At 38.7% G+C, this 12,759-nt stretch overlaps 1 protein-coding gene across 1 annotated transcript in view; it reads left to right on the top strand.

Moving 5' to 3' along the window:
• LOC116839971 (phosphatidylcholine translocator ABCB4-like) overlaps positions 1–12,759 on the top strand; it is an 80,869-nt gene that overhangs the window by 41,349 nt on the left and 26,761 nt on the right. Inside the window, exons 15-19 of the mRNA XM_032806284.2 lie at positions 953–1,099; positions 2,446–2,550; positions 6,169–6,246; positions 9,039–9,122; positions 10,045–10,248. Coding sequence (XP_032662175.2) covers positions 953–1,099; positions 2,446–2,550; positions 6,169–6,246; positions 9,039–9,122; positions 10,045–10,248 — 618 coding nt within the window. The remainder of the gene's footprint in view (positions 1–952; positions 1,100–2,445; positions 2,551–6,168; positions 6,247–9,038; positions 9,123–10,044; positions 10,249–12,759) is intronic.

Raw genomic sequence — 12,759 nt, 5'->3', positions numbered from 1 at the left:
TAACAATAAATGTTAATATTGTGTGCAAACATGGCATACAAAGACTGGATCAAAATCTGATAATATGGTAGAAACAAATAAGGATGCTTGTTAACGAGTTAGTCTACAGAAGTACTGAGAGACCTGAGTGGATGTGGGGGGCAAAATATTTGGAACAAGTATGTAGAGTCTGAATCACATTTTGATCTGGTCATATTCATAACTTCCTTGGCTTTGCTAAACATGAACATTCATACAAACAAACTGAGGCTTTAGTTTGTTTAAAAGTTTATGGAAAGAATTTAGGTCCATAGCTCATGAAAATAAATTGGCTAAATTATGAAACAGAATGCCATGAAGCAGTCTATATAGGTTATATCAAATAGTCATGGAGCAGAAGCAAAACCATGTAATCATTCACACAGTTCACTTCATAAATTCTGAATATCATATAATTGAATTCATACTTGCTACAAATGCTTTGCGATCTGTAGGCTGACTTGTTTGCATAACAAACATTAGTAAAAATGATGATCTAGTTGTGGATAATATAAACAAATTGTTCATAATGAATAATCAAGTCAGATCCACCTAATACCATCAAATGCACTAGCAAAAACAAATAAAGTGGTCCTAACCCTGAACCTTTTATCTGTGCAACCTCGCTGAAGACAAGAGGAATTTTGTGTGTAAGCCCTGCAGGATAAGTTTCAAAATGTGATTGTCAGAATTAATATACATGTGTTCTAATAACACATTTATCTTTTTCTGTCTCTTGTTTCAGGAATTAATATTGTGTACTGAGTAACAGACAGAATTACTGCATATAATTCATGAGTTGTGTTATTAAAAAGCAAATAGTTTTGGGTACCCAGGAATGGAAGCTGGGAGTATCTAATTGACTATCCATATGCCTTCTTCCCCACACCCCGATGTGTTACATAATTGTTCTAATGAGATTCATATATTCTAGGATGAAAATGTGCCTCCAGTTTCATTTCTGAAAGTTATGAAGCTGAACAAAACTGAATGGCCTTACTTTGTAGTTGGAACTTTCTCTGCAATTATCAATGGAGCTTTACAACCTGCATTTGCAATAATATTTTCAGAAATTATAGGGGTAAGTTCTTACAAAATATGCAATAAACTATCAACCACTTTTAACTTTGACTTTGAGTCCCACCTACACTTAAGTTTCCATCTATCTTAAATAATTTAAAAAAAAAAACACCAAGAGAAAAATGCAGAAAATACATGCTATGTAAGGAGAACTATATTTAAAAACTAGATTAATAGTTTTCAATAAGGTACCTGTGGGGCATAAAAGGATACTGCTAAGGTATTGTTCAGAATTTAACTCATTTTGTTAATTCACAGTTGAGTTTAATAAATGCCTGGAAACTTATAGAAAGTTATGTCTAAGCCACAAATGCATACTGTGCAAAGTGCCCAAACAAGGTTTATGCACCATTTAAGCCCTGTTTTTGTTGTTGTTGTTGGTTTGTTTGTTTTTTGGTCATTATTAATATAGAAGAACTGAAAAAAAACATTCAAATTACACAGATGGTTTATCCTTAAGAACATTATCTTAATAAATTCACATGTCCACACAAGTTTAATAAATTATATTCATAACAGTTTCCACATTTTTCCCTTACCAGTTTCACCTTTAAGTTTTAAAGAATCAAAGGGGTCTCAGACAGTGACAAAAAGAATATTATGTTAATGAGTTAAGTGGTGCACGGACCTTGTGCAGATGTCACTTTTACCCATTGTTTCTTAATGGAGGGTTACTGATTCTGAGCGGTTATTTTGGAAAGTACCAGTGAATAATTCATTTGGAAGAAAGCTAAAGAATTAGATGAAATTTGCAAACATCTAATTTGCAAAAAAATCTTGGTCCAATATCAAATTTACTTGTTATCCCTTTAATCACGTTTAATACATATATTTAGATTGTATATGGAACAATTTTTATAGTGGGGGGTGCTGAAAGCAGAAACCATATATTTGGTTGTTATTACTACTTCAAGTCAGAGGGTGCTGTCACACCCCCAGTACCCCTAGTTCAAGCCCTCTATGGATATGTGTAAATACAGCAAGGTAATCAGGGGCGACTCTAGCTTTTTTGCCGCCTCAAGCATGGCAGGCAGGCTGCCTTCGGCGGCTTGCCTGCGGGAGGTCCCTGGTCCCACGGAGTCGGTGGCATGCCTGCAGGAGGTCCGCTGGTCCCGCGGCTTTGGCGTACTCATCACTGAAGCTGCGGGACTGGCAGATGTCTCCTAGGCAAGCTGACGAAGGATCCCTGACTGCTGCCCTCACAGGAACCGGCAAGGAGCCTTCCGTGGCTTGCTGCCCCAGGCACGCATTTGGAGTGCTGGTGCCTGGAGCTGCCGCTGAATGTAATATGGGAAGATTTGTACATAATTTAATTAAATAAAATTAACTTTGAATTCTCTTCAATAGATTTTTGCAGACACAGACAAGACCGTTGTAAGAAACAAGTCCAACTTGTTTGCACTGCTATTTTTAGCACTTGGGATCATTTCTTTGGTTACTTTTTTTCTTCAGGTAGGTTTTATTATTTTGCCTTTAATATAATTGTTCACATTAATTTAGAAACTAGATCTGAAGATATTAAGCATTCAATGTATTTGAATCACATAACAAGGGAGAAAAATAAGTGATAGTATACTTCCACTTAAAGTGCATGTGGAGAAGGTTATATTGTGCAATTAATTTAAGACTATATAGAGATAAATTCCTCAGAGATTAATCTAACAATATTACATTACTTTACAATACTTTTTTTTCCACCACAAGATGCTTCCCTGTTTGTAATGAGTTAAACTCTTTTGGCCACATTTTCAAAAATAGTCTTTAAACTTCCGCATGCAAAATTGTGCACACACCCATTCTCCCACATGGAGAATCACATATTTTTTCTGAAAACTACCATTTTCATGTACAAGTCAGACAACTGTGTGAGTGTGTATACCTGATTTGCACAAACATGTTTATTCAGGTGCAACATAGACTTTCATCACTGCTACCAGCTTTGTCAAATCACTTGTCCACTTCCACACATCCACCATTGCACCTTCTTCCAGGTTGCACCTTACACATGCAGTGATTTTTCTAAAAGGATCTGCAGGGCCTCTACTCCCTTTTTTCCAAATCCAATCTCAAGTCCCACTCTCCTGTGACACCTGCAAGAAAGGAGACGTTGAGGGGTGGCCTTTGTAAGAAGGTGCAGCTGAGCCCCACTGGCTTCTGCCCCTGCTGCACCCACAAACCAGCCAGAGACCTCTACATCGGTGCAATCAGTTGTGCTCTTTACAGTTTACTTTCCCACCACCTTCTAGCTTCAGCTTCAGTGTCACAGTCCCCAGAACTGATAACTCCTGCAGCCAGCAGAGATGAGCTCTCTCTAACCCAATCCTTTCTTTCTCCCCCTTGCTTCTCTCCTGCCAGCATTTATGTAGCCCTGGCTAATGAGGCCAGCAGCTGTTCCCCCTCTGCCAATCAGGCTTGGGCTTACTCAGCTAGCTCCTATTCCTCTTTCTTGATTAGAGCTGGCATGACAGAGGCCTGCTCAGGGCTCCTGAGCCAGCACCCTGTCATAGCCTTGCATAGGTGATATGAACTTGTATCTATTAAAATATATTTAATGTTGTGAGCTGGCACCCCAGCATGTCAGTGCCCCCCTTTGGTCAGATAGGGCGCTGTGAAGAGTCTGCTCAGATTACAGGGGTGGTCAGTCTCCCTTTCTTGTCTGAGTCTTTATAGTCCTGTTCTGGAGGCAGGGACATTAATTTCTGTCCCCTCGAGCTTGCCTTTATGTTTGGCAGGGATTATCTGGCCCTCACCCTCAAGGGACTTGAAACTCCTTTGGCTCTTAAGGGATAGGTAGGGGAAGCCAGGCCCACCCACTCCACTGGCTTCCAGTTCAGGGCTATCATTCTGCCACAAGTTTTCCTGCTGTGTCCTGAGCTTCCTACCTCCCTTGGTTCAGTAGGTTTCTGCAGTCTGTGGCTCTGGTCATCCCTTCTCTGGGTCATTGTCAGTCTGGGCAGGGCCAGTTCAGGCTTTTTTGCTGCTCCAAGCAGCAAAGAAAAAAAATTAAATTAAATTTTTTAAAAAGCTGCAATCGGCGGCACTTCAGCTGCTGCTCGACTGCACCGCTTCCTTCCTCGGCGGCAATTCGGCAGCAGGTCCTTCACTCCGAGAGAGACTAAGGGACCCACCGCCAAAGACCTAGATGTGATGTCCCTTCCTATTGGCCGCCCCAAGCACCTGCTTTGTTCGCTGGTGCCTGGAGCTGGCCCTGACTCTGGGGCAGCTTCTCAGCAGCTTAGTGATAGAACCCTCATGCTCTGACCTGCTGGTCCCTCTGCTTTTCATCTTTTATTTTCCCAGCTGCTCTGAGGCTCCCAATCAGCACTGGCTGGCAGTTCCTACATTAACCCCTTGGTTGCCAAGCCTGCATGGCATCTATGCATCCCATGACAAATATATATAAAAAGTGTACGTATTGAAAATCTCACCATTCCTAAATTGTTTACTTTCTTAGTCCCTGATCCATTAGTATGGATTGCAAAGGCAGACCTCTTTGCCCACCTTGAGTGCTAATTGAAGTCAATGGGGTTGTGTGCAGATTCAGGGGTCTACCCACAAAGAACAACTTGCATGAAGAGGGCCTTAGATTCTAAACTTTTTGGGACAGGAACTCTCTGTTGGTATTTGTACAGTGTCTAGCATAATGGGTCCCCGGTCCTGATTGGAGTATTTGACTGCAACCACAGTAGAAATTATATGGGTGTAAATAAAGAGATGATATTTTGAAATTTGGCCCTTAATTGAGTTTTTTTTTTAAATAGAGAATGGGCTACATTTTCAAAACATGATGCTAAAGTGTCACTTACAAAGTATCTGTACACATGTAACCACGTGTATGTTTATAAAACATGTATTTGCATGCACAATTGCCCATTTTGTTTGTGAAAATGTCTCTTTATATATGGATGCAACATAGAGCCTGAGTCTTGAAAATTTAACTATATGTGTGTATGTATATATATATATATATAATAGGTTTGACCTGCAATACATGTTATCATTTTTATAAATTTGGGGATGATGTTATAAATTAAACATATGAATGGTAGAAGTGTATTGTGATATGGCACTCCCAAACTAGCGAGAAGAAATTAATACAAAGATGTATCTATTTCATAAGATGTTTACACAATATGCATGCTAAGATGTACTTTTAAATATGTCCAGTTACTTTTTTTTAAAGTCACATAACTGTGGTAATTTTTTTACTTCATTATTGTATAGTTTTCAACAATTAGAACTAGAAAAATAAATGTGTTCACTATAAAAGTGCCATAGTAATTTTGCTTTATATGATATAGAGGAACTGATATGTAGTTGTGTCCAGGTTTTATATTGAAATAGTATAAAATTTCTTCACTATAGAAATGTATTCAGTAGATTCTGAGAACAACTATTTGCAGTAGATTTGTAGAGCTGTTTCCCAGCTGCAGTTGTAGAAAGTGTGGGAATAAGCAAAATTATAACAATAATGACACTGACAAAAGTTAATGTCATGATAGAAAAAGTGGCAATAACGTTTCCCCATCATTTTCATTGTCATGGTCCCATTTATCACCTACTTCCTATGACATTACATTGATTCATGCTTGTGACTAAAAATAAGTTTAGCTGATTACCAAGTGCTGAAGCACTGTTGATGTGTTAGGACTAGATGGCTTAAGTGACTTGAATTGGGGCACTGAGAGTGAAATCCTGACTCCACTGAAGTTGATGGGAACTTTGACATTGACTTCAGTGGGTCAGGATTCCACCCTGAGCCTTTTACCTTAAAGTCACTGACCCATGTAGTTGTGATAGAAAATTGCTCCCTGAAGCATATTAGTGGAGCAATGTAGGAAAATGTGCCTTTGCTTTACACTTTTTATTTAGAAATCCCTGTGCTCTAAATCTGCTATCTCTCACAAGTAGCAACTGTCTTTTAGAAGTTTTTTTAAATTGTTTATAGCTAAAATATTGTGTAATCTATACAATGTGTTTTTGCCTATGTAGATACAGATATTCGTGTGCTTATCTGATAACATCAGAATAGTTATAATTATATAATAACCACTCTGTTTATTCTCAAAGGGTTTCACGTTTGGCAAAGCTGGAGAGATCCTCACAATGAGGCTTCGATTCATGGCATTTAAAGCAATGCTTAGACAGGTAAGATTAATATGTATTTAGGTTTCCAGAGTTTTATATATCCATGTTTGTTTAGGTTTTTAAAATGCCGTAAAGTTTCAAGTCATACTATGACCTTGTCTACACAAACAATTGCCCTGATTTATTTAAATTAGTTTTAGAAACTGATTTAAATAATTAAGTGCAATCTTCTTGTGTGGACACTCAAATCAGTTTAAGAAATACTTACATTGATTTTATCTCAAGTCATATGAGGCACTTTTGAACCAATTTAAGAGTGTCTGCACAAGGAGGCTGGCTTATTTAGTTAAATCAGAGCAGCTTTTGAATGTTGACATGGTTTAACTGTATGACTCAGAGCTAGGATGAACAGATAGCAACTATGAAAACTCAGGACAAGAGGTGTGGGGTAGTAGGCACCTATATAAGACAAAGCCTCAAATATTGGGACTGTCCCTATAAAATTGAGACATCTGGTCACTCTACTCAGAGCATAGTGTGCACTCTAGGAACCTGATTCTGAAATTCCAACTCTTGTTCTAAGTATGAAGTTTTGCACCTCCAGATAAATGCACCTACATATTAGGATCCGCAATTAATAATTGTCACAGATGATAAAATTTACACATCTGACTACACTCACAAAAGTAGAGACTGAGTCAAGGCCTTCTTAAAAGTTAGGCCCAATAAGTGGAGAAATCCTATGGAATGTCCCATGTTACAGAAGTCATCGTATCCATTCACAGAATAGCAGGAGGCCTAATGCTATCTGGAGATACTGGTGATAGCACGCTGAGCAGCAGGACTTACAGCACCTTTTAAAAACAGAAAGCATGCACTCCCACTGTACCAGCCTCCAGTTGCTAGCCAATGAGCAGCAAGGAGAAGGACCCTGCCTATGCCCTTTATCTGCCATGCAAGCCCTTTTTGATTGTGTAGTTTTGCTAGTTGTACTTTTGTGTTCTTAAGACACTGCCTGCAGCTTTGTGACAGCTTTGAACACAGATGTACTGGAGGTAAGGGACTTCCTGTAAGCTCTCCCAATTCTAATGCATCTTTTCAAAGGCAGCCAAAATTTGGACCTAAAGATCTTTTTTCTGTGCTGCCACCTTCATCTGTTGCTTTTTCTGATAGTTGCTTCCTTTTAAGCCCAGCCTTGCAGAAGTGTATCTCCAATCAGATAGAACTCCACCCCTTCCTCATCCGCTTCAGCAAGCTCCTTCCACAGCACCCCACTCATCTGAATGTGCAGTGAACTTCAAGAGCTACCTGGGAGCATATTAAATTGTAACTTGCATAGGCAGTTTATTTTTATCTCTTTTTATATTTTTTTTTAAAAAAAGCAAAGAAACAATGTAAAGCTAATGTTTGTTCTATGCAAGAAAAGGGCTACATACTTTTAAACAAAAAAATCAGGAAATATGTAAGTTAAGCTTCTCACAGTAACTTTAGCTCATCCATATTATTACTAGAGCTGAATGAATAATTGATTTTTCTGGCCAAAACTGAATTTTCATTCAGGCTGAACAAAACCTTTCAAACAGTGTTTCAAAATGACATTTCAAAATGAAATGGTTTGTTTGACATTTTCATTCCTCCCCCTCCCCCCCCCCATTATTTATTCAGCTGAAACTATTCAACGAATTTGACTTGTTTTAGTGGATAGTGTCCATCACCCTAAAAAAAACTGGTTTCTTACCCGTATTGTAACTGCACTTTTTGGTGAATTTACTATTTGATTGAAAATTTCCTTCCAGCTGTAATCATTACACAAATGGACCGCATCTTGTAAATAGTGCAACCATATTACTAAAGTTATGCATGTGCTTCAAGTGATTCGGGATCAGGAATTTATGTTTTCAATTAATTAATATGTAATGTGGATGAAATAATGTTCCTGTGAAAATTTAACTTTTACATTTTCTGACTTTTCTGGTGTTTAAGTATATCACCTTAATCTTGCATTCGTATGTTTTTCCATTTAACTCAGTAGCTATCATTTTCAAAGTGCTTTAAAATCATTACCCAATTGATACCCTAAACATATTAACCCATATTGCTTTAGAGATATAAAAGAATACAATGAATTAGCCCTTTCTGCAGAACGTAGTAGGATACTGTTTTCAAATTTTGGTACTGGTGTTCTAATTAATTTTCCAGCCCTACATAGACATTTAACAGATGTTCTCTCAGACTCCACAAAGATTTGCCAACAGTATTCAAAATTCAGAGACTTTTCAGGGCAAACTCATCTTGTGTTTTGTAGATTTCACAGCATTTTATTATATGGTAAAACACCTAACAGGCTTGTCTTAGCTACTTCAGAGAAGAAATGCCACATTAATCTGAGTTAATCTTTTTAATAAGCTTTACATTAAGTGAGACTGTGTCACTTTCAAACTATACTCATCAAAGTGGCTAATTTCATAACATTAATATTCTGTGCAGACCTGATTACCAAAAATAAATGAAGTCCAATCCATTTACATAGACGATACCTGCTGAAATTGCAGTTAGCCTGAGAAAACACAGTGCTGTTGTTGTTAATGAAAATTACTGGCATTTACAGCTTCAGGTAATTTATACATCTTGAGTTATAAATTACTTTGCGCTCTGCCATGTTTATTACACAATCAGGGCTAAGAAACTGGTTAAATCTAAAGAACTAAAACTTCATACGCTCCTCTTATAATCCAAGTTTAATTCAATTATCTTTTGCAGCACTAATTTTTCATTTGTTTTATTTTGTGGTTTATGGAAGGCAAACTATACTTTTTCAGATCCTAGTAAATATGTTTCATGTCATTTTGTAGGACATCGGCTGGTTTGATGACCCTAAAAACAGCACTGGGGCATTAACTACAAGACTTGCTAATGATGCCTCACAAGTGAAAGGAGTATGTAATATACATTGTTTTGGCATTTTTCATATTTGGGTTGGCATATAGTAATGTTGTACTATGGATTTTATTTGCTTTATAGCAATCCTAATTTTGGTGACAATTGAAAACCATTATTTATTAAAAGGTTTTGGATGTCACACCAATGTATTTTATAATGATAGAGAACATGATATGTATTTACAATATAATATTCTAGTGAACTATTAGTTCTTATAGTCTTATTGCTGTTCAGTGCTGTTATCTCACCTACGAATCCAATTAACTATGAATTTATTTATTCAAGGAGTCTGTTTAAAGTTATCAGTCTAATCACTTTAGGTATGTATGTAGCACCCATGATCATAGTATCTAAGATTCTAAGCCTGCAAAACATTTAAGGTTGTGCTTGACTTTAAGGATTTTAGTAATCAGTAATTTCCGTGAGCCTACTCACATGCTTAAAAGTTAAGCACATATTTAAGTGTTTTGCTGTACTGGGATCTAAGTGATGAAAAAATGGTTCGTTCAAACTCCCCCTCCATCAGTTAGGCAATTGCATATTCCAACATGTTCCTGGCAGATTTGAAGTTATAGTTGTAAATGCAAAAATATGAGATTTATAAACTCCCTGTTCAGCCTTTGTAGAGGAGTCTATAAATTACCATTTAAAATCTGAAGTGATCATATGGAAACTAGAGAGAGAGATGGATCAGCAGCAGCAGAAGGTGATCTAGACGATGGAGTGATCTTCCAAAGAATATGCAGAAAATCCAACTTTGGGGACATGTCAAACTAGACTAGATAAATACTCTGGGGAATAATCCTGATTTCTAGAGATGGGTCTAGTTCAAAAGTATTTTTCATGCCTAATTTCTATGTTATTGCTTTATGCAAAATTATGGAATACAGTTGTTTTATTTGGGTTTTGTTGTTCCAGGCTACAGGTGCCAGACTGGCTTTAATTACCCAAAACATAGCTAACCTTGGAACTGGAATTATTATATCACTGGTCTATGGCTGGCAGCTGACTCTTTTGATTTTAGCCATTGTGCCAGTCATTGCCACAGCAGCAGTCATTGAAATGAAAATGTTGTCTGGACATGCAAAAAAGGATAAAGAAGAACTAGAAGTTGCGGGAAAGGTGGGTTCCAGTGAAGTTCATCTCTTTTTTAATATTCTACTGTACAATCATGTTCAACAGGGCTTAGTAATGGATCAAGAATATATTCTTTCTTAGGGAAGTGGAACTCTGCATTGTTGTATTCTATTCTTTGTATATGTTGATGTATCTGCTAGATGTGGAGCTCAAAACTGAAAACATCTACTATTAATTAATATTATTTACACTGTGATAACACCCAGAATATGCTCAGCTCTTAGGATCACATACCTCTTCTTTCTTTTCTTTATTTTTTGTCCTTCCCTTCTTTCTTTTCTAGCATCTTTTGCTTTTTTGGTTTCATCTCTCTTCAGCTTAGCACACTTCTCCTCTTTCTTCCATATTACCTCTATCTGTGTGAAACTGTCTGTACATCTTCACCAACGAAGAAGCAAGAATGCATGATAGTTACAGTGTAACTAATACCACCCACCAGTTCCTTTTTTCATTATTTTCTTTCCCGAGTGAAAAAGGAAAATAAAAATTGAAGAAAGGGTTTAAAGAAATTTTTGAAAGGAAAAGTTGAAAGAGGTGAGAGTCACTTTATGCCAAAACTCCTTTAAGAGCAGGGTATCCATTCTATCACTTCTCTGTTCTTAGCCTCTTACAAGTTTGAGGATCCTAACTTTGCACCCAAAGGATAGCTCTGTGGGAATGCCTACACTTTAAGTTTGGGATGTGATTCCCAGGTTGAGGAAACATATTTGCGCTAGCTCTCATTGAGCTAGCATGCTAAAAATACAGTGTAGCCATGGTCGTATGAGCAGTGGGAGGGGCTAGCCATCCCGAATGCATGCCAAGTGTCTGTGACTGGCATGCAGTTGAGGCAGCTAGCCCCTCCTGCTGCTGACACTGCTGCGGCTACACTATTTTTAGTGTGGCAGCTCAATCAGAGCTAGCATTAGTATGTTTCCTTGAGCTGCTCAAAGTGTGGAAATACCCTTTGTGAGTGCTTTTGTCAGTGTCAACATGTATCTTAGCATATTTCATAGCCTAACTATGTCCTGCCTCTTCTATACTCCCCTTCCTACCATCCTATTATGATCACACAGAGTTGAGAAGATGACTTCAGCTAAAGGCTCTGGATATGAGAAGTCTTGATCACAGTTTCTCTCTTTCCTTGCTTCATGTCATATTGATAGGAAAGCTGCTCAGAATGGCTTTCTCTCCTTCCAAGTCAACCAGAAAATGTTCTTATAATTCTCCAAAGTTACCTGTAGGCTTTTTCACATAAACAAAACGCTAAATCTGTTTTTAAATGACAGGATTTTTGTCGTACATTTCTCTAGAGTGGTTTCCTGGCAAGGTCAGATAGCCAAATAGTAAATATTTCATGGAATATTGCCACTAAAACTTGTTAAGGGTATTCATCTGTTAACCCTTCCTCCAGAGACATTTTAAAAAATAGCTGAGAGGATTCAAGTCATCTCTGCTACCTATCTTATATTTACAAGAAATAATAATACTTTGTTCTTCTATAGCAACTTCCTTCTGAGGCTTTACAAGAACTTTACAAACTAACACATTATGTCTCACAGTACTCCTTCGAGGTAAGTAACTATCACCGTTGTACAGGAAAGAAAAGTGGCAGAGAACTGAGGTGACTTACCCAATGTCACAAAAGCAACTGGTAGAGCTAGCGACAAAACATAGTTCCATGTAAACCCTAAGCCTATGTTTTAACCATTAATTTCTTAGCCATGAGTGACTTTCACCTAAATATTTCCTTGTTCACAACAGCATTGTACGCATAGCCAGTAGACAAATCTGTTACATTATTTTCTACCTTGTGCATTGTCAAAAGAATTGTTAACTAAGTTCTAACTGGAGATCCTTGACCTTGAGGCATTCAGAGGTGTGTATTTCAACTGCACCTTTGCTACAACTACAAAGCATCTCAGCTGAGTCCAGGTTACTGGTGATCAGGGCTGGTGCAACCATTTAGGCGGATTAGGCTGTTGCCTAGGGCGCCGAAATTTGGGGGCACCAAAAAGCGCCCCCCAATTTTTTTTAAATGGTTGAGCAACCGCTGCTGCTGGAACAGAGAGGGAGTCTGAGCTGCCGGGGGCAGCCGGCAGCCCAGGGTGTCCCCTGGGTCAGGGCGCTGCTGTGGCAGCCGGTAGCGCAGGGCTTAGGCAGCAGGTTCTATATGTTTGTGGTGCTCGAGCACCAGCAATATTCAGGGCTGGGGGCCCTGCTCCAGCAATATTTGGAGCTCGGTCTCTCCCATGAACCCCTCATCCTCAGCCCCAACCCTCACCTTCATGCACCCTAATCCTCTTCCCCAGCCCTGAGCCTGCCCCACATCATGAACCCCTCATCCTCAGCCCCAACCCTCATCCCCCTGCACCCTAATGCTCTTCCCCAGCCCTGAGCCCCCCCACGTCATGAACCCCTCATCCTCAGCCCCAACCCTCATCCCCCTGCACTCCCTCCTATCGCCAAACTCCCTCCCAGAGCCTGCATCCCTCATCCCTTCCTACACCCGCAGCC

This window comes from Chelonoidis abingdonii, chromosome 2 (assembly GCF_003597395.2).
Source record: "Chelonoidis abingdonii isolate Lonesome George chromosome 2, CheloAbing_2.0, whole genome shotgun sequence".
Lineage (NCBI taxonomy): Eukaryota > Metazoa > Chordata > Testudines > Testudinidae > Chelonoidis > Chelonoidis abingdonii.
Note: the sequence above shows the minus strand (reverse complement) of the source record. Positions and strands in the feature narration are given on the sequence as shown.